Below are 24,442 nucleotides of genomic sequence, written 5' to 3'. Positions count from 1 at the left end.
CCATTACTACAGTTAACTTTTTTCTTCCTGCCCTCATGGTAGAAAATTCGTTCAAATGCTGACATTTTCAGTGCTATTTGTATTCCCTGGTATTACCATGACGTGATAATTCTGACTTAGCGACATATGTGCTTCTCCTAGTTAAAGGTTATTTGAAAGTGTGAGAAGTTGTTAAAAACTTAGAAAATAAAGCCATGATCACAATGCACTGACATATCCTTCCTTTGAATCACATCCCCAAATAAAGTTAGTTGGCCAAAGGACGACTCTTGATACCTGTTGCAAAATTTCTCTCTAAAAAAGTTTTGGAGAGGATCTGGGTTATCCTCAGGTTATGACCAAGAAAAAGACAAAGCAAAAGGGAATTATCAAGAGAGTTATTTTTAAAGATTTCTATTCTGCTATCCTGATCACCTGATAGTTTTCAGACATTAACATCCTCTCCCATCACCTTCAGTTATTCTACAACTCCATGATATAAACATCAATTTTTTATACTCATTCATCTATAAAAACAACTCGCCTTGATAACATTAATATGGGGCCACACTGGGCTGTTTATTGGCAATAGGCATTAAAACATACCTGAGATGAAATGAGTTTGACACATTGTCTTCATCTACCTTAATCAGTGATATCAAGGATATCGGAAGCAGATAGAGGGTAAACATCTCTTTTACAATTACTGAAATAGTGTGCTTCTTTTTATTGTTCTGCAAGATAATAAAGAAAGAATGAAATGATGACTACTTTCCACTAGAGACCTTAGCTTGGAGAATTACACAATGACTAGTCTCTTTCTTTCATTCAAAGCTGCCATGGAGCTTAATAAAGACTCAATTATACAAGATGAATTAAAGCAAAATCAGTCTTCTATCAATGAGCAAAGTAAGTGCAAACAATACGTTGGCATACTATTAAAATTCCCCTGTATATTTACATGATGAGCTGTAAGATGAACTACATGAAAAATTATGTCTGAAGTAAATTCACATAGAAAAATGTTTGGGAAACTGAAAAGGATGTGATGACTTCTCCACGGATTAAATGTCCAGTCCCTCAAAGTCATGAATCTACTGCTAGATGGACGTCCGCTGGGCAAGCTGTGAAAGGGTAAAGGTAGGGCCACCAGATGACCTATTCCCTGGCATTACCATGACATGATAATTCTGACTTAGCAACATATGTGCTTCCTGTCCTTTTCATATGTAGTATTTATTACTGTATGGATTGTAGTTTGTTTATGTGATTCTTTGATTAATGTCACTTTCCTGATTCAACTATAAATACCAAGCACTGTATTTTTATAATGCTCCCTGTTATACTCCCAATGACCAGCACAACACCAGGAACAATAAATATCCATTGAATGATTTAATAAATGTTAGACCAGTTTTTTCTTTCTACTGTGTATATGGCTCACCTGTTTCATATCTTAAACCAGTGAACTTAGGAAAGGCTTGGTCCAGAATATGTCCCAGGCACTTAGAATGACGTTCCTATTTTTTGGGTCAGTTAAGAACAAAAAGATACCAAACTAGGAATTGTGAGACATGGATGGCATTGAGAAGGAGTGATCCTATTGAAAGAGGAAGAGGAGGTGTTTAAAAGGTAACGTTTCTGAGGAAACAATTCTGTTTTTAGAGGAAAACCTGCCTTTCTAGAAGCCAGTGTGAACTTATTTACTTTTTTTATGCTGAATTCAGTACAGGACCTCTGATTTTCTTCACAATGTTGTTCGTTTGTGACTTTAGGTCCGTAAGCTCCAAGTCGAAACTTTTGAAATATGCTTCTTTTCTTTTCTAACATTTATGGTTACTTAAAAATTGTATGCAAATTTTAACTGATTTGTGATCATCTCATTTGGTTTAAAAGAAAAATAATGTTTTAATTTCTTATCTTTAAATAAATTCGATAACTAACGAAAGGACACTATATTTATTCAATGGCTTCCCATGGCCTGGGCTTACTGCCTATTACTGCTAGTACCCAGACAGAAAGCACATGAGATGCTCTGAAAACTGAGGCTTCCTTTCCTCTCACAGATGTTTTCCTTTCCCAAGGAGGTTTTTGAAGCTAGTTCCAGATAATGAGATGTGGGGAAACCGTCAGGAAAGTTGCCTTAATACATAAACACTCCATTTCAAATGGAATCATATAGCTAAAAATCCCCACATGCGGAATAAAAGCATGTATGTTTAATTTGGCTCGTTTTCATTTATGGTAGGGAAAGGAAGCAATATATTTCATGACTGTCTAGAACAAACATGAGCCCTAAAGACGAGAAGGAAGAATACTAGCATTCAACAACTTTTTTTTTTTTCATTTACTTAAGAATGTGGAAAGCAACAATAGAGAGAAAAGTATTATAGCATCAAATCTACATATTAACTCAATACCTTTAGTTTGCAGACTACTGAAAGTGAAATACACATTTCAACGTACAATTATGAGACAGTAGCGAATGACCAGGTATCCAAACTGGAACAGAGTATGCTGGGCAGAGAATTTCAGACAGCGTGACAAAGTAGGCCCAGGGAATAAACGGCAGCACTTAGAACTGTGCTGATGGCAGTGAGGACGTCCCTCTTCCCTGCGCAGGGGATAGGAAGTCATCCCGTGCCCACAGGACTGTGTGCTTGGGTTAGCTCCCCAATGAGTAGGCTTCAGTCTGCAGAGACAGTTATGTCTAGAACTGGGTTTGATTCCATTGCCACAGCCAGATACAGCTGTGGAAGTTCAATGCGCAGTGAGAAAAGGAAAGTCAGACCTCAGAATAAAACTACGTGCCTGTTACAAATTGAAGTCACACTAGGTTCATATGCACAGTGATTTGGTGCTTTTTAAAAATAAAAGCTGAGAAATGATATCATGTATGTGGAATATCATAGAGTGCGAAGTTTATCGTGAGCTTGCAGACGTGAGTGACAGGGAGCGATTCTCATATAATCATTATACATAGAGTGAGTAATCTCATGGTTCTGATGTTGTTTAAACGGTTTTCTTTACTTACAGTAGTGCATTTCTTCACTGTATCTTGTTATTGTCTGTATGTTGGTTAAAGACAGAAAAACAGCTTTATATGTCAATAAATGGAGTGTACCACATGATTCCATCTAATTTGCATTGAAGCCTTAAAATGTTTTGTTTTTTGTTTTGTTTTTTTGGTTTTTTTTTTTTTTTTTTGAGAACCTGAATGGTAAAGCACACAAATAGAGCATTCACTATGCAAAAATGTCGCCAAGTTGGTTTTTCATTGAGACCATTTTACATTGTAGAAAGAGCACAGGCTTGGGTTCTGTGGATTAGAGGTGAATCCTGGACCAGCCACACTCCCAAGTGTGACCTTGGACACATTTTTTAACCTCTTGTTCTCCTAAAACCACACACCCACACGCACTCATATTCACTGTTCATTGGTGAAACCTCGTGTTAGCAAGGTGAAATTGTTTGATATCACTTAAAAACAAAAGGACTAACTCTTCATCCATAGGATACTGATTTAATTAAATATATAACTCATTTAAAAAAACAGTTTGGTATATAGACACACAGTTATCCTGAGAAGACACACAGTTAACCCGAAAAAAAATTAAAAAAATGAAGCCAAAAATTGAAAAATGGGAACAGTGAGGCTCAAAGAGTAAAAGACTTGCACAGTGAGACCAGTGGAAAGTTAGGACTGGTACCAGGTCTCCTGGCCACCACTCACATTTATTGGAGGATTAAGGTTCTTTGGCATGAAGACACACTGCTCAAGATCAGATCCAGGTTTTGCTACAATCTAGATGTGTGACCTTGGGTAAGTCACTTAAATTCTCTGTTCCTCTGTCACCTTATTTATAGAATGATTGCGATAGTATTATCTTCTTTCTAAAATTGTTATAAAATTTAAAATAAAAGTTGTAAAATAAAAAATACCTGGAGCAAAGTAAGCGCTCGGTATATGTTAGGTATTATTCTAAATTCAGCGTTTTTTGTTTTTTTGCTTTTTAGCTACATGGTGCCACCTGGACAACAGTAAATGCTAAAAATTTTTAAAAATGAAACCTGAGCATTTTGTCCTAGGATGAAAATTAATCTTAGACGCTTACTTTTTTGTTCTCAAATTTACCCCGATATCCTAAATACTCTTGTGCAAGACCTCGTCCTATATATACCGTGGCAAATCTTGCCAATTTTTTTTTTTTTTTTTGATGGGAAAAGTGTCTGTTTGCTTTCTGGAAGAATGAAATTTAGCTATAGAAAGCATGTCACAGCTTTTAATCAGTCCCTCTTGCTGTCACCCTAGGAACTAACTTCACGCTTGCCGAGCTGGGAATCTGCGAGCCCTCCCCACACCGCAGCGGCTACTGCTCCGACATGGGCATCCTTCACCAGGGCTACTCTCTGAGCACAGGGTCCGACGCTGACTCGGATACAGAGGGAGGGGTGTCTCCAGAACACGCCATCAGACTCTGGGGGAGAGGGATAAAATCCAGGCGCAGCTCCGGCCTGTCCAGCCGTGAGAACTCGGCCCTTACCTTGACCGATTCTGACAACGACAATAAGTCAGATGATGAGAACGGTAGGCCTGCTTCTTAAATACCTTTGAATGTTCTGGGTACTGCGCAGTGTTGGGCTTGGGACGTTTTATTTAATTAATTATTTTTTTAATAAAGAGGCATCTCAAACCATTCATTTTTCTTTTAAATTGACTTCGTCTACTCAGTCTGAGCTGGGGGAAAATAAACCAGCCAACCTCAAGTGCCTAAGAAATGAGAAGAGAATTTTAAAATCTCTTTTTGATGATAACACAGTAGCCAGGTATAGTCAGTGGGTCTTATTAGCAAGTAAATTACATTGCAAAAGTGGAAACTTGATAAACTATGACCTATACCTAGAAAATGTCCTCTCTCCACAAGTTTCTAGGTCTTTGTATTGATTTCCCCTTCCCAGTTAATGGCAACCTGGGTTATTTTTTTTCATGAAGATCTCTTAAGAATGCTACCTTATCTTAGACTTTCATTTCCAGGCGGCAATGCCTCATATCCGTATTGAAGATCAAACTTGGAGCAGATACTCTGGAGTTTAATAATGACAAATAGGAAGAGACTTGTCTTCAAAAAAGTGTTCTCTTATATGTTTACTTTTCTCCTTGGTACCTGTGTAGGTTAATGGCTTCCCACATCTTCTATCACAAATCACTATTGCTTATCCATCAGCTTTGTAGATAGGTTTTAATGAAACTTTGAAAATTAAATGCTTCCGATCATTAAGCAGTAAATATAGGGAAGCCTAAGAAAGTCATTAAAGAGATAAGGTGCTTATTTGTGGATTTCTGAGAGACTCAGAACTGTGTTTAGTCAAAAACGTTTTTAAAAGACAAATTGCATTAGCTACAGTTGATTTATGAAGAAAACATCAAATGCTATGTGGGTTGTTATGAATATATTGTGTGTTTGCTAAAAAGAATTACCATTAAAATGTTTACAAATAGATCAGTTAAAGATGTTTATATAAATATTATAAACTCCTACTAGAGCAGCTTTAAGTATTTTCTTGCATTTAAAAAAAGAAAAAGAAATTTGCAGGCATACAGCTTGTTGTGAATGCAAAAGCATAGCTAAATATTACTTAATCTCAAAACTGTTGAAAATACATCATTTCCTAGGTAAGTTGCATAAATTTAAAAAGATGTCACTTTGTTGCATTTAAAGTTATGTTTAATTCTGAAATAATTTATTCTACAGTGGGGACAAGGGTATGCGTCTTATGCCTTCGTTCGTGTAGCTAATCAAGGTGTGCTCTCAAGGAAAAATCTGCACTTGACTCCTTTTGAATTTTAACAGAATTCTGACACTTGGCACATACAACACTCTATGATGCTTAGTTGATAGGAAATTACTTTCAGAAGTTTTCTTAAAGGCATACATTGAATTCATTTACCGATGTACTTTTTTTAACTTCATTGTGTGTCAGATAGGATCATACATGGAGGCAGTTTGATGGCCTAATAAATAAAATCACTTACACTCCAAGAACTTAAGGAACATTTTAAACAAGGTGTGTCAGGAGATCTTCCACATTTGGTATTCTCATTGGTCTCATGGGAACCATCTACACAGAATTATTTATATGTATTTATAGAGTCTGCACCCTCTCTTTTTAAAACTATATCCATCTTTAAAAACTCAACTAATAAGGGGAGGTTTCCAGTGAAGCAAAGGGAGCAAAAATACTTGCCTTAAATTTACCTAGAACTATTATGGATGGTAGAACTTTATAGTTCATGGTGTATTTGGTAGACCAGTAGTCGTCTCCTTTTTCCAACATTATTTGAAACATCACATTTGAGCAATTTTCACCTTGAAGGAGCCTATATAAATACCTACGTACTGATAAGAAATACAACCTTAGATACAGCATCTCATTTTTTTTTTCTATAATGCTAGTTATAATGTAGTCAGAATCGCATGACGAAAAATAGAAGCGCTAAACAACTCTTTCGTGCCCGCATCTGGCAGAGCACAAAGGAGATACCGAAGCCAGAGTCCAAGGTTTGGTGATAGATGGTTATTTTAAAATGTACATTTAGAATGTGTTTCCTTTTCTCTTCTTAAGATTCTTCAGTAGTTCCCATATTCAAAAGAGGTACATAATGCACGTTCTGTTGTCATTTGGAGCCAGAAATAAAAATGAGAAATTTTACACGTCACATCATAAACTTTTAAGAAAATAAAAAGTGAGGAACGAGCTATTCTGCAGGCCGAGGTGTTAACTTCAGTCGACTTCTTGCTCTTTCCTTTTGACAAAGTCTGTTTAGCTCACAGAGAAATCAATGTGTTTTCACATCACTGATTCTATGAAGTTGGGGGATGTATTATCATATAGATTGACAGTTGCCCCACTGGTTTCACACCACGGCATGGACACTTGCGAAGCCATCATTAATTTCCTCACACTCGTACCCCGCAATGGCTTCCTCCATAATAAACACTCTGTCCTTCAGAACCAGATCAATAACCTTTTAGGTATGCCTCTCTTGAACAGGAAGTAACAAGAATCTATGCTTTGAAAAAAGAAGCACTCCGATTTCATTTTAGATTTTAAGGATACGTGCTCATACAATGCATCTTTTCTTTGGATCCCATACCTTTTTAAATTTCATTTTTATGGTAGGATCTTGGGGGTACATAGAGTTTCACAGTGCTTATTTAAAATTTTCTCTATTGTGTTTTGCTAAATATAGGTAGAAAGTGAAAACATCTCAAAACCACCTTCTCTCTCTATAGTATGGAATATGTATCCAACCTTCAAACGAACGTAATAAAACTCCCAACTGCCAACAGTTCTCCTTGCATGCTGCTGTGACAAAGACGACCTACTAGAAACTTGTAGGTCCTGTTAAGCTGAACACAGAGGAATTTTTCTTTTTTTTCAGCATGGACATTTTAGAATTATCACCACTTACAGCTCTGAGTCCTTCACTCACTGTATGACCATCACGTTAACATTGTGCTGGCTCGGGTGGCTTTAAACAGACAAAACCCTCGGGTTCTGGTTATTTTATCTGGTTTTTAACTCTGTCTTTGAGTTAACAATGGCTTAGTTAGAAATGGCAATGAGAGCTGACAACAGCCGGGCTGTTTTTACCACTATGAAATTTGACTGCATCTACAGAAAGGGCTTTTCCAGTGACTTCAAATTAAAATCATTCCTTTTTTTGAGTAATAAATGTCCCACTTAAAATATATCCTCTCCGAGGCCCTTGGTATCACCCGAGTTAGAAGAAAATGGGGCAGTCACTAATACACAAGAATAACTAATTGCCTTCTTAAAAATGCAGAATAGCACACACTGTAAAAAAAATCTGGTCTATGTACTCTCGAGTCCCTTAGGCAGTTTCTTCACCTTGGGGACTTTAAAATATCCTTGAGTTTTTCTTTTCCCCACAGCATAACTCTAGTTTCAGTTATTTTATTGGAAATGCAGAAAGAAAAAGGAAAAAGACAAAGAAAATGAGCTTGGCTCTGGGATAGGAAGCCAAAAATTACAGAAAACTAAATCTGGCCTTGGTTAAAGCTTTAAAAAAAATTATCCTATCCTTCCCCTCTCCGATTCCACCCAAAGTAAATAAGGACAATGTTCATTTTCATCTGTTGTCAATTGGGAAATTTATAATTCTCATAATGTACTTTGAGGTTGAAAATATAAATGTTGGGTTAATTCCATTGCATTTCACAAAATGCATTTATAAAACAGGCCGGCTCTCGGCACATAATGGATTTGTGTAAAGTGTATTTGTGGAACACAGATTCTATTAGATTGTGAGTCCTCTTGGCAGAGGTCTGCAGTGTTCGTGTCTCCTCAGAAGGGCTTGAGCACACCCGCGTACTCGCTGCATGTTAATTGAGACATGAGGCATGAACTCTGAGGGGAGGGAGCATCTTCCTTAGTACCAGGGACAGTGTCTGCAGGTTGTTAACTGCCAACCACATCGCGTTCATTTGTCACATGAGGTAAGTTTTTTCCTTTCTCTTCCAAAAGCGCCACCTCAGAAAATTTCACAACAGAGTGCCCTATAAGTAAACACATCCAAGACCTTCTGCGGGTTTCTTTCTCCGCCCCACGCTGTTACTCTTACACACTCTTAAACTTATTTTGTGTCTCATAATCCCCTGTACGCTTTTCTTCTCCCCCGCCCTACATTTAAAAGTTACAGAAAATGCCTAGAACGATGTAAAACTTACTGTAGATGCACCAGATAATTATATCCCAGGGCTCATAATTTTGCTCTTAAAGTCAGAGTAAGAATAATAAGAGAGTTGGCTACAAAAATCATATAGTAATATTTGACTGTACTTTTGATATTGACACGGGGATGATTTTTTTTCTCCAAATTCTATGGAAAAACTTCCACGTAACCTAAAGAAAATGTCTCGATTCCTTAAAAAACATGAAAGGAAACAAAACAAACTTCAAATCCATGTTGGTGACAATGATTTCAAACTGTGTTTTTAAGCTTTATTTTTTTATACATGCAAATTTGAAAGAGCAACATTTATAAAGAAGAATGTAAATTGAGTATGGATTGAAAAAAAAGACATGAGAACAAAATGTCACAGGTTCTCAGTCTTGTCTGTTCCGAAATTAAAAGATGATTTGATTTTAATAACTGACTGAATTCTCTAAAACTGCAGATATTAGAAGCTGTGGAGGCACCTGATTTTACAAGAAGTTTATTATCCCTTTTTGTAAAATTATTAGTAGGTGTCCTAAATATATCATTATCACAATGCTAAAATACAGTTGTTAATATAGAACAGACAAAATTTAGAAATATCACATTGTCAAATAGCTTAATACATAAGCAAGGAAAAGGTTGATGTTTTACAAACAAACCTGTATGAGACTTCAGTGACTTAGGTTTTTGGCAAATTAAGCAATACTTACATTAAGGTAGAACAGAATACTAGAAGGACTGTCAAAGTATGTGCCCGATTCCAGTGCTACGCGTTCCAGATTATAAACTTTAGTGTCACGGTTCTCAGTTATTTATATATTTCTTCCTTTCCTTTGGTGATTTCTTTCATGTTTGTCAGTGCTCCCAGGGGCTATCAAGCAATGGCCCCATTCAATAAATACAATAAATAAAATGAAGCACTAAGCCTTCCTTTTGGCAGGGCCAGCCTGATTATTACATATGTAATCTCCAGGCCTTTGGGGAGACATTGGGCTTGGTGGATAATCATTTGGTTTTAAGCTGCTGAGTTCCTGATATCTGTACTTTCACTTCAGTTAAGTAGCAAAGACGGTAAATGAGTGAGAGGCAAAATGTTTTTGTCAGTCACGACTGGAAGCCTCTTCACTCAGAAAACTCTTTAACTGTTTTGCTTACCGTCCAGCCACTTTTTAGTTTAGTTGTTGTTTGTCAAGGATCAAATTAAATTTCCATTTGGGGGAGAGATGTAATCAATTATTAAGGCCATAAATAAAATGAGTTAAAGCTAAGGAAGTTGACAGTATAAATTTTCTACAGACAGCTGAATCAGGATGAATTTGAGCAGAAAATAACAGCAAATTCAAAAGGGATTGAAAAGAGCATATGAGAAGCAATGAGACATTTCACTGTCCCGTTCTGAAATTGAGATGCCATTGAGTGCAAAGAGGAAAGTTGAAGTGATAGATTTGTAAATAGGATAGAAATTGTGAATGTGTAGGTGTTATGCATACATGCTTATCCATAAGGGCAAAACCATTACTTGTGATTTAATGCTGAATATTATTTAGTACCAGCTGAAACCACTGCCTAGAAAATTGTCCTTCGTGGTTTCCCTGAACTCAGTTTGAGGAATATTAGAGTCAAAGGTGGACGTAGGAGATCGATGGAATCGTCAGTAAAAATGGAGGTCACAAGCTATCGTTTATGAGTTGTTCACTTGGTCAATGCAGTGTCTACAAAATTAGACATAAACCAACATTTTAAAAGTGGGAGATTTCATATTAGAAATATGTACTTTCGGCTTCTCTTGAAATATAAAAGACCCGTTAATGCTTGTTCCTCCAGGGACCGATTGGGTTAGAAATAATAACTGTAATGTTTCTATTTGGGCCCATGTCATCTGAGTCACCTGAGCTTCCATCACGTGGCTCCTCTTATTTAAGGTCTGCCATAGCCTTTGTGGGCACTTGAGTTATCAACCTTGACCTACATCCAAACTTTAGGAAAATCAAGAGATACTAAAATTGATAAAAATAGCTGAAAACCAGCAATTTTAGTTTAAGTTAACATGTGTTTAGAGTAGTTGTTACATCTTTTTATAAGTTTGACTCATCTGTAAAATGAGCTTAATTTTTCTAGAACAAATTTAAAATAGTTTTAAGGATAAACTAAACTAAAATAAAATGAAATCACGGAAAAATAAGTTTAATTTGGAATTTAGTAAAGTAATTATGTATGTTAGAGGAAATTGTAAAGGGGTGATATGCCATGACCATCTTCTAAAGCAGGTGCCCTGAAGTACTGAAAAATTAGTCGGAATCTTTGATTTTAACACATATTTAAAGCAATTTTAATGTGAAGGCATCTAGGTGGACTTTTAGGAAAAAAATTTTCAAAACTTTAGCTACTTGAGCAGATCGAGGACTTTTGGGGAGAAAGCCATTTAAAGATGAGAACAATGACTTTGTGCTAATTTTTGTCCAGTTTCGGTCAGGCAAGTGGTTTACAGAGTCTGTTGCATTGAAGTGGAAGACAATAGAGCAAAGACTAGAAGAGGAAAATGCAGTGAAATTCAAAGACTCTAGCACCCCAAGAGAGAAAGATCTGGAGTAGCGCCGGGGAAAATGCTGAGCTGGGAACAAGTGAGAGCCAGAAACGGTGCTCCACAAACTGAGACGTGCACCTCTACAAGTGGATAAGGAGGATACCCAAGCATCATTCAGGGAAGGCGCTCATTCACAGTGCAATACACACCCAGTTCTCTTCGCATCCCAAGGATATTCGTTAAGGAGAAAAGATAATTGAAATACAAGCATGTTTACTAATGGAAGGAACTGAAATATTTGAGTTGGTGTTCTTTGGAACTTCCATTCATGGAGGTTTATACTGGCCCAAAGGGAATTAAAAAGATCAACACGACAGCAATATTTCTGCTTTCGTTAAACATAAAAGGGATGGGGGGAGGGCATGGATTTACATGGAGAGAGCTAGGCACAAGAAGAGGTTTGAAAAGTATTTCTTTATAATGTATTTAATGCAAGAAATACACTATTATACAATTCCTGGCTGAAAAGGATCTTTGAAATAAATTTAAAAAAGAAAATTGGCATTTGAAAGCAAATGCACATCGCTTAGGTGTGCATATTTTAATACGTATATATAATGCCGATAAAACTATGTTGTTTTATTTAGCATTGGCGAAAAGTAGTTAAGTCATCTCAGATGAGGAGATACTTTAATTTGGAGGGTGCTTATTTTATTTCTGAAAAGATTTAAGAAGCGGCTGCTTGATGCTCAGCATTATAGAAAGCCTTTCTGTGTGTCTCTCTGTATGTGGATCTGCGCTGTATGTGTATTGGAGGAGGGGGCATTTGGAAGGAGGGATGTCATTGAGAGGGATAGATATCAAGAAGTAGAAATTAATCAAGTTCAAGGCAGATGGTAACATAAAGCCATATATGAAAATGCCAAAATGAGGACTGTACACATGACGCAGTGCACAGTTTTAGGGGGAGGAGAGGAGAGGTGCCTGTGCTGAACTTGTCTTCACTTGAACTCCGTTAGTCATTTTTAAAGCCTCACACCACTGCTCCAGTTATGCTGTTCCACCCATGTAAATCAGAATACACGTAAAAAGGCCACTGTCTCTCAATTCTCTCATGAGAACTCTTGCTTCTGGGAAGCCCTGAACCAGTTTGAGTCATCAAAAAAGTAATATTTGATTTGATTGGGGGGCTGATTTCTTAAAATATGAAATATATTCTTCTATGTCCTCCCTTCCCAACATTGATCTCATCCCCTAGAATTGTATCTGCCCTTGTAACACCCTGCATCCAGGAGGACTGATCACCCCATCTGTGAAGTCGTCTATCATTTCATTTTACTTTTCTGTGAAGATTAGTGGGGTCATGTTTCAAAAATATGACTTTAACATCACAATTTACTGGGATGAAGAAAAAAAATGAAAACTTCTGTTTAAATTTACTTTTCTTCTCTTTATATTTTTAAAATTTCTATTCTTGAGTATGTTTTATAGTGCATGTAATATATTAGTTATCTGTATACACACATGTAATAGATTACATAAATGCAGAAATGTGTAGATTGGAGGTCTGTCCAAGAGTTTTATATTTATATAGGTATATAACAAAATGTTAAGTGACCATTGTTTTAGACATTTTTTTTCTCAGCAGACAAAAGAAGTCTAAGCAACCAGGCTCTTCTCATAATATTTAGATAATCTTGTGGCAGCCTATTAAGTTGTCGTTCCCCTTGCTCATAGCTATCTGTACCGATCATCCTTTCGTATTTTTATAAATAATTCCTATTTTCTTCTCTCGATTCCATGTGTCAACTTTCACTTCTTATATGGATAGATGAAAATATTTACTTCATTGTTTATTGAAGAAAGCAAGTACCCCTATACATGTACAGAGAATGTCCTGTCTATTCTCAAAAGAGAAATAAGGAAATAAGCGTTGTATACGCCAGCAGACTGGAATAGTAAGAGCAGCTCTGAGGAGACAGAGTTTCAATTAGGTTGTAAATGAGGCTTAGGGTTTATATAGTGGGAATAAGATCTGATAGATATTTCAAATGAGGGAAAACCAATGTGTATGGTGGTTGAAGAATGAGGAGGTGATGCAAAGATTATAATGATTATTCAGGAACATTCTCTTCCAAAAAAAAATCCACCTCTAATCAGACTAATAGGAACATAGTGATTTCACTAGACAGCAGCAGATACAAAACAATAAGAGGCTTAGGAACCTGATGACTTAGAGCCTTGCTTTTCATGCTAAGAAATTATGGTCTGACCAAGAAGAATTGGAGAAGTACTAAGTCTATTTTAGAAGAAACTGTTATACTTTAGGAAACTTCCGATTAAAGCACACAGACACACACGGACACACACACGGACACACACATGTGCACACACATTTGCACAGAGGGAGAAGCCACAATCCAGGTGGGAGGACCCAAGAAAACTCGAGACTACGAAGAGCTGTGCTCCCTGACTTTTCAGTAGGAGAAATTAACCACTGACTAGCATATCAACATTGACTACTTGTAATTAAGATATTAAAATTTGAAAAGCATCTAATTTGAAGCTCATTGAGTACAGGGAATGTTCCTTACAGAGTAATCTATTATTACACTTACCATACAGTGTTAGAATAAATGGACTCAAGAGTTTATACTAATCACATGATTAAATAATGAAATAGCATCAAATACTGCTATGTACAGGAAAACAGGTCATAACATTATTTTTAAAGGAGCAGCTAGTGTGTCATAGGTGAACATTGCCTAGACTTACTTCACATTGATTAACTGTTTCTTGAAGATTTTTCCTGTTTCTACATCCTTCTCGCCCTTTTGGTGTCATATTCTCAAGCAATTTGTTTAAGTTCTGTAAAGATCGTTCTCTCTTCTCATTCCTAATCTTTTCTATTTTTATCCCTCTTTTTTTAAAATCTGACTTGAAAGAGATATATTTACTTCATTTCAATTCTTCTATTTGTCTTTATTTTTTACTTTATTTTTTTCAATCTTACTATGTTCCTCTTTTACAATGCTCTCATTTTAACTTTTTGAGTATATATTTTTTCCTAACACTTGAAAGTGTACATTAAGTTTTTTCAGCATTTATTTAGTAAGTAAATATATTCACCAGGTTCCATAGGATTTGATACAAAGTGGTATCTTTTCTGCTTTTCTAAATAGTCTTAGTCATCTGGACTCTCAAAATAAAACAGAATCCTTATGCTACCAGTTTTCACTTTAGTATTAATAATTGCTAAAAAAAAAAAAAAAAAAGGCTGTTTTTTAATTGTTAATTCTTTATGATGTCCAAAGTAAGATATATAATATATAACATTAACACATGTTAATATATAATATATGTATATGTAAATATGCATATGTGTAAGCTATATAACATAAGTATAAAAGTATATCTAAAACATATGAAAATATGCAAGGGTGTGTATCATACACACACACACACACACACACACACACACACACACAGAGTAAAAGCTTGAAGAAGAATAGAAATCACCTGTAAACTTGACAACAGAAATAACCATGGTTAATATTTTGGTGCATATTTTTTTTCAGTCTGTGTGCTTATGTATGTATGCGTGTGTGCAATATAAATATTTTTACAGAAGTTGACATCATGGTTTACAAGCCCTATGTAGCTATATTTTTTTTCAGAAAATATAAACATTTCCCCATGGCATTAAATGTTTTCTGCAATAGTTAAGGAGTTCATAATATTTCTTTAGCATAAGACATTCCCTTGATTTCCTTTCATTGGACATTTAACTTATTTTTACTTCTGAAGCATTAAAGAACAGTGTGGTGAATCAACTCTTTATAGCTAAATTTCTGTGCACGTTCCTATTTTTTTTTATGATAAATTTCAAGAAGATTGAAGACATACATTGTTATGCAGAATTGTAATTCTCTTCAACCAATTTTCTATAGGAAAATTTACACTTGCACCAGCACTGTGTGAGAGAGACTGGCACACACATTCGTGCTCAGGAGTCACTGAAAAATATTTCAATATTTTTTTTTATTTATCGATGAAGATATTTTTATTCTGGTTTTTATTTATGAATAAGAGTGAAGCTGAGCAGCTTCCCATGTGTTTATTGTCTATTTGTATTTATTATTTTGTTATTTTTATGTCTTCTTTAGATAAGAAGATAGAATTATTCTTCTCATTTTTGAGTTTATAGTAACTTTTTACAATGCCTACATGATCCCAGAGTAAATCCCGTTGTGTTTTATTTATACAAATGGCTCGAAATGTTCATTTACAGGTGTGAAAATCACTTGTCCACATTCTCAAAATCATGAGAATATTTTCTGTAAGAGAGAACACCATATATATATGAAATGAGAGAGGGAGGGAGAGAGAAACAAAGAAAAAAACAGTATGGACCTGGAGATCTCAGAAATTCATTTAATCCATCAGGCTCAAAAACTGGAAAATGGTTTAAAATGGTTGCATTAACCAAAACCTAAAGCTCGCTTTGAGTTGGGTAGGGAATTTTTTATATAGTAAATATTTCAGCTGTTGTTCAGAATGCAGGACTTTATTTCAGATTAATTTATAACAAACCAAGGATAGAATTGTATTCCACATGATGAAAGGAAATTCACATCTGCTAAGACAATCTGCGAAGCACCTTGAGGAGAGAGAATCAAGTAAATGATGTATTAAATATTCTTAAAACTTCCTCTATCTGTGGTGCCTTTGATTCAATGAGGATAGTAATCATAAACACAGTGGTATCCCAGCTATTGGTATTTTTACAAAATAAGTAGTGCTGCATGTAAGATAAATATCTCAGTACATAAAGAAATGCTCTGAAAATAATCACGTGGAAGCAATTACTATTATAATAAGCATGTGCTTCTGCTAATAGTGTTGCTTAATAATTGATGTTATAGAAAAAAAAAAAGAGTAGAAAAAGTTCTATATATTCTGGGGCATTCTCTTGTACATTCAGAACCGAAAAGACCCTAGTGAAATGCAGAACAATTAAGAGAATACAGGCCGTCTTCCACTTCCGCTGATACACACTTATGGCTTCGCACAACAAGGCACAATGGGGAGGCAGGAAGTACGCAAATCAACTTAATCTGTCCCTCTGTGGTGTTTCAGGCCCTCCACAATATAGTCCAATTTTATGTTTTTAGCCCTTGCTCCCACTTCTCCTCTAAATGTATTTTCAGCTCCAATCCAACTGGGCTACTTACTTTTTCCAGAGCATATTCTTTTCTCCTCTGTGTCTTTGTTTAGCCTATACCCCTTGCTTTCATTGTTAGCCCCAAACCCACCCGTCCATCACATTCCCATCTCGTGTTAAAGAATTCTTGAAGATGCCTGGATGTCCATTCCGATCTCTCTACCTGTGAACTCCCATTCCTTGGAATTCCTTAGCATTTTATTTAGCATCGATTTCTTTTGGAACTTAGGGGAAATGCTGTAGCCATCACCAAGGTAGAAAAGTAAGTGATTTGAGATGTATTTTGGAAATAGAATATACGGAACTTGGTAACAGTTTGAAGGTAGGAGCTGATGAAAAAAAAAGCAACCAAGGATTTTCAATTTCAGCAATTGAATGAATTCCTAAGTACTAAGATGGGGAGGACTTAGAAAGGATAGGGCTTGGGTTTAGAGGCTGACCAAGATTTCAAGTTTGTACAGTGTTAAGTAGCCGGAGACATCCAAGTAGAAAGAGAACATAGATAGTTGCATAATTATTGAGAATGGAACCTCAAGGAGAGATCTGAACTGGAGGCATCAATTTGAGAATCAACAGCTTAACAGTGATCTATAATATATGCCCACAGAAATAAATGAACTCACACAAGCAGAAAAATAAGGAATAGTGGAGGGCCAGCAGCAAACTATGAATACTCTTTAAATGTTGGCTAGAGGAGAGGGAACACTCAAAAGAGACTGAAAACATATTTTTGGCTTGAACATAATAGTTCTGTATTTATTTTATGTGATTTTCATTAGGGCTCCTAATGACTTCTAGTTCTGGTATGGTTGCATAATCTCTCAATTCAAAAATGTTCTGTTTATTTTCTCTTTGTGTCTCTGCTGCCTCAATTAAAGGGAGCAAAACTGAATGAGCTTTTACAGAGGAAAGAGAGAAAGAAATTAATTTATAAATGGATAGTGGCCCCAAAACATAAATAAATCAGATCGGCTTTCTCATATGACTGGTAAATTGATCTCTAGGGCAATTTCAAAATGTATTGACGAGTGGCAACACCATTTAACTATAAACTTTTGCTGCATTCAAAATATTTATTGAGTACCTACTATGTATTATGCTTAGGATATATCTGTGAACAAACTAGAAAAGATCCCTACCCTCTTATAACTTAGATTGTACTTGGAAAAAGAGAAAGTGAAAAATGAACATGTAGAAAAGAAAGAACGAAAGAGAGCGGGAGGGAAGGAAAGAGAGAAAGAAAAGAATGAAAAAGAAAGGAAGGAAGGAAGCAAAGGAAGGAAGAAAGGGGTTGGGAGAAAGAAAGAAGGACAAAAAAAAAACTCAGAAAGTGATCAATGCTATGAAAAAAAAGCAGAGAGCGAAGGTAGTTGAGAGTATGTGATTGTAGTTTTGTAGTTTTAAATGAGATGAGGATGACAGTGGAAGCTTAACTGAAAAGCTGACATTTTAACAGACAAAAACTTAAGGAAAGCAAGGAAATTAGTTGTGAAATAAAACTGACAAGCGTATTTCTGGGGGGTCTGATGTCCCAGGCAGATGGAAGAGCTAGTGCAGAGACTTTAGGAATATTCCTGGTGGATTTGAGGAAGTCGATGTGATTGTAGCAGAAGACAAGTTGAGAATAATAGGACAGGAGGTCAAAGAGGTAGAAGTGGAACCAGATCATGTAGGACATTATAGAGAATTTAAAATTATAGTCTTCGTTCTGAGAGAAATGGATATCAATGCAGGTATTTTAAGAGTGAAACGGTCTGAATTCCCATTTAAAAATATCACTCTGGCTATTGTGTTTAGAATAAAGTACAAGAAGCCATGGTGGGAGACCAGTTAGGAGGCTATCGTAGTAACCAAGACAAGAAGTGACAGTGTCTAGGACCAGTAGAGGTGGTGATAAATGTCTGACAATATATTTTGAAGGTAGAAGTAGTAATATTTCAAGATGTATTGGCTGAGAAGCATATGGAAAAGAAACACCAAAGATGACTTCCAAGTCCTTTGCCTATTTTTTAATGGGGTTATCTATGGTTTTGTCTATTAAGTTATAGGAGCCCTTTTTATATTTTGGACATTAACCCTTATCAGATATATAATTTTCAAATATTCTCTCCCATTCCATTGGTTGCCTTTTCATTATGTTGATAGTTCCTTTGCTGGACAGAAATTTTTTAAGCTGGAGAGAGAACAAACCAATGAGCTAGGGGCATGGGGAATGACAAGAAGATAATTTCATGCCTTCTAAAGGAAAACTCTGTGTGTGTGTGTGTGTGTGTGTGTGTGTGTGTGTGTGTGTGTGTGTGTTCAGTATAATAGGGCACATGGCAGTATTCCTGCTGAAATACTAGGTTAAGAAAGAGGGATGACTGTACATTGAAGATACAGGAATGACAGTTTGATCTTATATACCTTTATTTGCTTTTCTGAAATATGTATATAAAAAAGTAGACTCAAAACACAACTCAGGGTCATTTTCTCAAGGATCCATCAAGTGGTCTTAGTGCTTTAAAAATATTAAAAGTTTCTATCACTGTCACTCCTAGGAAAACCATGTCTATATTCATAGGTTCTTTCAACTTCTAATTTGTTCCTATAAAAATAAAAAACAGGTATAAAGAAAATACAAGAATGATGTACACTCTGTGCGCTATGATGGTGCAGCATATTATTGGAGGAGGTTGGAGGTTTAGGAGAAAAGCTCTAGAGACCTAAATTCTTTCCCCAGCTCTGCCACAAATAGCTGCATGGCTGAGGAAGACAGACCTAATCTTTCACTAGATGCCAATATCATTATTTGTGATGGGAACTCATTGGAGAAAGAATAGCATATCTATCAAGCGCAGGGATCTTAGAGTCAAAGAGAAATGGGTTTGAGCCCTAGCTCTGTCCACTATCGTCCCTTCGAGTTACTACTAAGCTGTCAAAACCATTGTTTCTTCTGGAAATTGGGGATAGCACCTGTACTTCTCCCTTATTCTTGTGCTTATTAAATGAGATGAGGTATATCAAACAGTTTGCAGATCTGGTACATGGTAAACACTTCTTGATTGTTTTCGCATTATCGTTTTCAAACTAATTGTCTTCGTTGCCATATTTAATCAATTTAGAATGCTTTTAAAGCTTATAGATTTATCACATGCAAGTGATTCAGCATGATTTCTGGTGCCTCCTTCATAACCATTGGCTATCAGGTGCTCGGGCAGAGATGTTAATCCCTGTCCTTGCATTGATCCCGCAGTAACAGCGATGGCGACTGTATCGTTTTTACTGAGAGGGGCCGTCCTCTTTTTCTGGGAACCCATCATAAGTGGGAGCGCTGCCTCATGTTTCAATAAGGGATTCTAAAAGGTGATTTCATTCGTGCTTTCATTTTGTTCTTCAGGAAAAGAGAGTTAAATGTTAATTAAGAAGTCTAATCCAGTAAACATGGCAATGCAACCACCCTAGACCCACAGAGTTTACGAAAAAAGCAACGGCAAAAGGATCAAAGCCAATAACGAGCGAGGATGAGCAGAGTAAGGAGCAGAGTGAGAAGTGTGGGATGAGAACAAAATAGCAAGAAGCCCAATCATCGTTAGCAGTGCAGGTCGCCTCTAACTATAGGAGAACACTGCAGCGTCATTCATTCTGAAGACAAGTCATCACACATTTACCGTCTACTACCTGCTAGGAACTGAGCATGTAAAGATGAATTTCACATAATCCTGGCCTTCAAGTAACTCACACGCTAGTAGGAAGAAAGAGACCTAAAGGGCGACAGGGGGTAGAATAGCACAGTAATTAAACACATTTCTTTGAAATGAGACTATTTCGTTTTAAAGCTCAGTTCTGTCACTTCCTAGCTTTTGGGACATGGAAAATTACTTCATCTCTCTGAGCCTGAGTTTCTTCATTGTTAAAATGGAAGTACTTACCCGTGGATCTGTTGCAAGGAGTAAACAAGGAAGACGTTGAAATAGGCTTAATGCAATACCTACTATCTAAGATGGGCAATAATACATATTATTGTAGGCAGTAATACACGTCACTATGTGATTAAAGCTTTTACAAAGAAGTTAGTACTTGACTGGGCTTTGAAGCTAGAGGGAGATCGTTCTGGGTAGAAAAGACAACGGGCGTTGTCTCGAGAAAAGGAGATGACAGAATCGTGATTCAGAGCTGCATCTAGGCTGGTGGGATTGGGGAATGAAGAATAATCTCATAACAGAGAAGAGAATGGTGGGTGGGACAGGAACTGGAAGTGAACAGAGAGGAGACTGGAAAGCTCCCCCTGGGCCAGCTTGGAGAACTTAGAACTGCATGCCAAAGCATTTTGACTTTACCAGATGAGTTTGGACCCCTGAAAGTTATTAACAAAGGAGTGACTTGATTAAATTTGTATTTTAGAAAAATTGTTCTACATGTGGAATCTCTGTTGGGAGGAGGAGAGCTTGGACCAAAGAGAGGAACTAGAAGGCTCCCAGTCAATGATGGTCTCATCTAGGGCAGTGAGGGTGATGGGAAGGAATGCGGTGAGAAGAGGTTTCAGAGGTAACTTGACAGTGGCAATAACTGATTGGAGTGGGCAGAGGTGGGTTCCTAGGGAGAGAGAAGATTTGAGGGTGATTCTAGGGCCTATAGTAGGATAATTAGATTAGAAGAAAGTTAATAAATGAGACAGAAGCTAGAAAGAGGAGAACATCTGGCATGGAAACAAGAAGTTCGGTTTGGGAAAATATCGAGTATAGGTTTTCCTGAATTTCTGTATGGAGATGTTAAACAGGCACTTGGAAATGCTCTAGTGAAAATAAGGCAGAGAGTAAACGTGGGGAGAGAGATAAGGAAACCGTCACCCAGAGGTATAAGTAGAGCTACATCAGGGAGTAAGATGTTTGGGACAGGGGATTTAAGAGTGACCAGGACCAAGGACTGGATTCTAGAAAGGCTGCCTTTTAGGAGGCAGTCCAAAGATGAATCAGCAAAGTTGATAGAGGAAGGATACTCAGAGAAAAGAAGGGTGAATCTGTCCTCTTCCTGGAAGAAGAGAGAATCACAAAGAGCAAAGTCAAGTATGCCATAAGCTGCAAGGTGTTTAATCGGGACGAGGAATGAGGAGAGGTCTTTGGATTTGACCTTGATAATATTTTATGGAACATTCTGGAGTGAGGCAGTTGTAGATGCTTGGTTAGAATGGCTAGTGGGCAGCAGGATGGAAAGGCAATGAAAGCAGAGAGGCGGGGCTTACATTCTACACATATGTACAGACCTTGCATTTTTCTGTACGAATGCTTTGTATACCATAGATGATCTTTCTGTGTGTATTTTGTAGTTTTCAACTTAAAGGAGTGATGCAAAATAGCAATTTTATTCTGTCCAGGAGGACCTCGATCTTGGGCAAAGATACTTAGGGAGAGGGGCAGAGACTTGGAATTTCTCAAATTAGAACTCTAGGAATCATGGTTTCTATGAATCATGAACAGTCAGTAGGAGTCTCATAATTTATATAGCATTGGGGGCATTATTATAAAACATGATGCCTCTAATTTTTAAAAGGACTATAAAAAAGGTATAGTCCTTCTGAATAAAAAGGGTATAGTCCTTGACTTAAATGTAGCTCCTCTGCTGGCTTAAACAGTGAATTTTCATCAAAGCCACTGCCCTCCATTATGCAGCTATGCCGTTACTTACAAATTGCACCATATTTTGCATGATGGAAAATCTTTAGGAATCTATTTAGAACTAAATCACAACTCTTTTTCTAAGAAGACTCCACTTCCCAGGGTTAGTTATGGGAGTCTGTTTTCCTTTCCAAACACTAGTATTCCAAATCTTGACAAGGGGCATAAAACTCACAGGCAAATTTGTTTTTGATGTAGTTAGGTAGGTAGGTAGGTAGGTAGGTAGGTAGGTAGATAGGTAGGTAGTTAGTTTAGTTAGTTATTTAGTTAGGTAGGTAGGTAGTTTAGTTAGTTTAGTTAGTTAGTTTAGTTAGTTAGTTAGTTAGTTATTAGTTACTTTTGACTTTTTCCAGTTCTAGGTTCAGCTTATCTTTGTCATTTCCCTAGAGATAGAAGAGAAACAAAAGGGGAGAAGAACAGAACCCTACAAAGGGTGTATTCTCCTTCCCGCACCAGAAAATTAATGCAGTTAACGGCCTTTCCCTTTTTTATTTTTTTTCTCTAATAGAACATGTCATACATTTCTACAGCTTTTTAGTAATCCCTTTAAAATAAGACAAGATTGGCTGTATCACTTTTTAAAATAATGGAAGCAGTTAAAACTTAGGTTTTGGATTCATACAGACCTGGATTTGAATTTCACCTCTTCCATTTAAAAGCTGGGTGGTCAGCCAATTTCTTAAACTTTCTGAAATCCTTTTATGCCATTTGTAAAATAACAAGAGAGAATATAAATACCCATTCTAAAAGGTTGCCATGGGGATTATGTAAACTAGTGCAGTATAAGAGTGTTGTATCTTCCTTAGCTCTATACTCAAACAAGAGGTAAAATAATCACACATAGAAACAATCACCCCTGAAAAATCCCTTAAACTGACTCTAAAGTAGAGAATGCAAGATTTTGTACATGGAACCCTATACAGTGATAAGCACATATAAAAGCATAATGCTTACAATAACATACAGAACACAATGTGAACATGCATCAGGCATAAAGATATTTAGTGCATTTAGGCACACGTACTGTAAACATAGGGGGAAATGACGTGCCCGACATTCGTGTCTCCTGTCCCACACACTCCCTGAAGTTTAGATGTGTTCTTGTTCTTTCTCTATCCTTCCTTCATCTCCCACAGTAAGGGCATTGTCCAATGAACATAATGGGTTATCACTATTATGTGAGCTAAAAGCTAAATGCTCACATAATAAACACTCAATAAATAGCTATTACTCTTTTTAATGCCTTTTGTTCTAACAGAAGAAATTTTCAAACAAAAACTCCTCTTTATATTAACAGGAGTCTAAAAAGCCTTCTTCAGAGCTCCAAGACACGCAGCCTTGTTGCCCAGTGCACCCCTGGGTGACCCTGTTCAGATGATGCAATGATACAGTGCGATCAGATTTGCTTGTCTGAGTTAATTTTGGTCTCTCTGTTGTCTTCTAAGAGCCTCATAAAAGGAACAATTTTTAAAAGCTAATACGTAGCAAGGCCTAAAAGCTGCAGTTCTTCAGCTCTTGGTAGATTTGAGGTGAACCTTTTATAAAGAACCTGGGAGAATAGATTTGGTTATTGTTTGAGTCCTTTCCTCGAGGAAGATTCATCAGCTTAGTCATTGTGCGTGTGCATGTGAATGTGCGTGGATGTGTGTGCGTGACTGGTTTTTAGTTTTGACAGATTAACAAAATTACCTTAGAATAATATATCCTTGATACTGAAAATATAATACTATAATATTTGGGTGGTCTGTGACTGCTTTCACAAAAACGGTCTTTGGGATGCCAAACCAAACAGAAATGTCTGCCACCCTTGGTTTTTGGTAGTAAAAAAAAGAAGAGTTTGAAGTAGCCTAAGCAGAGATACATAAATCAATGTTGTGCATATTTTACTTATGCTGTGCTGATATATTTGCCATAGGCAAGAAGTACTTCTAAATATTAAACAAACTTTAAATCATTAGTTTAAATATCTGGAAATTCTTTCTAATGCTTCCACCAACCTAGATTTTATCTAAATGTTTCACAGGTCTTTACATTTTGTACCCAAAGTATGTGTCATAGTAGATAGACACAACAAAAAACTTCTATGAAATTTTTAGAAAATGGATTTGGAAGATCTCCAAACATTACTTGAGTTCTTTACTGTTGACTTCTCCAAGGAATAAAATATACGTGGCAACTTCTTTAGAAAGAACATATTAAAGTTGAAGTATAAGGATTTTTAGATCAAAAGGATAATGATTTTTTAAAATCTTTACTATGTAATAAATTATTCTGAAGGCATTATGAAGATGTACAAACTCGCACTAGGGAATAAC

At 36.5% G+C, this 24,442-nt stretch overlaps 1 protein-coding gene across 1 annotated transcript in view; it reads left to right on the top strand.

Moving 5' to 3' along the window:
- Positions 1-24,442, top strand: part of TENM2 (teneurin transmembrane protein 2) — an 876,941-nt gene that overhangs the window by 70,110 nt on the left and 782,389 nt on the right. The window contains exon 2 of the mRNA XM_023528647.1: positions 4,292-4,567. Coding sequence (XP_023384415.1) covers positions 4,292-4,567 — 276 coding nt within the window. The remainder of the gene's footprint in view (positions 1-4,291; positions 4,568-24,442) is intronic.

Source organism: Pteropus vampyrus, unplaced genomic scaffold, assembly GCF_000151845.1.
Source record: "Pteropus vampyrus isolate Shadow unplaced genomic scaffold, Pvam_2.0 Scaffold30, whole genome shotgun sequence".
Lineage (NCBI taxonomy): Eukaryota > Metazoa > Chordata > Mammalia > Chiroptera > Pteropodidae > Pteropus > Pteropus vampyrus.
The sequence above is the reverse complement of the archived record's forward strand: the minus strand, read 5'-3'. Positions and strand labels throughout refer to the sequence as shown.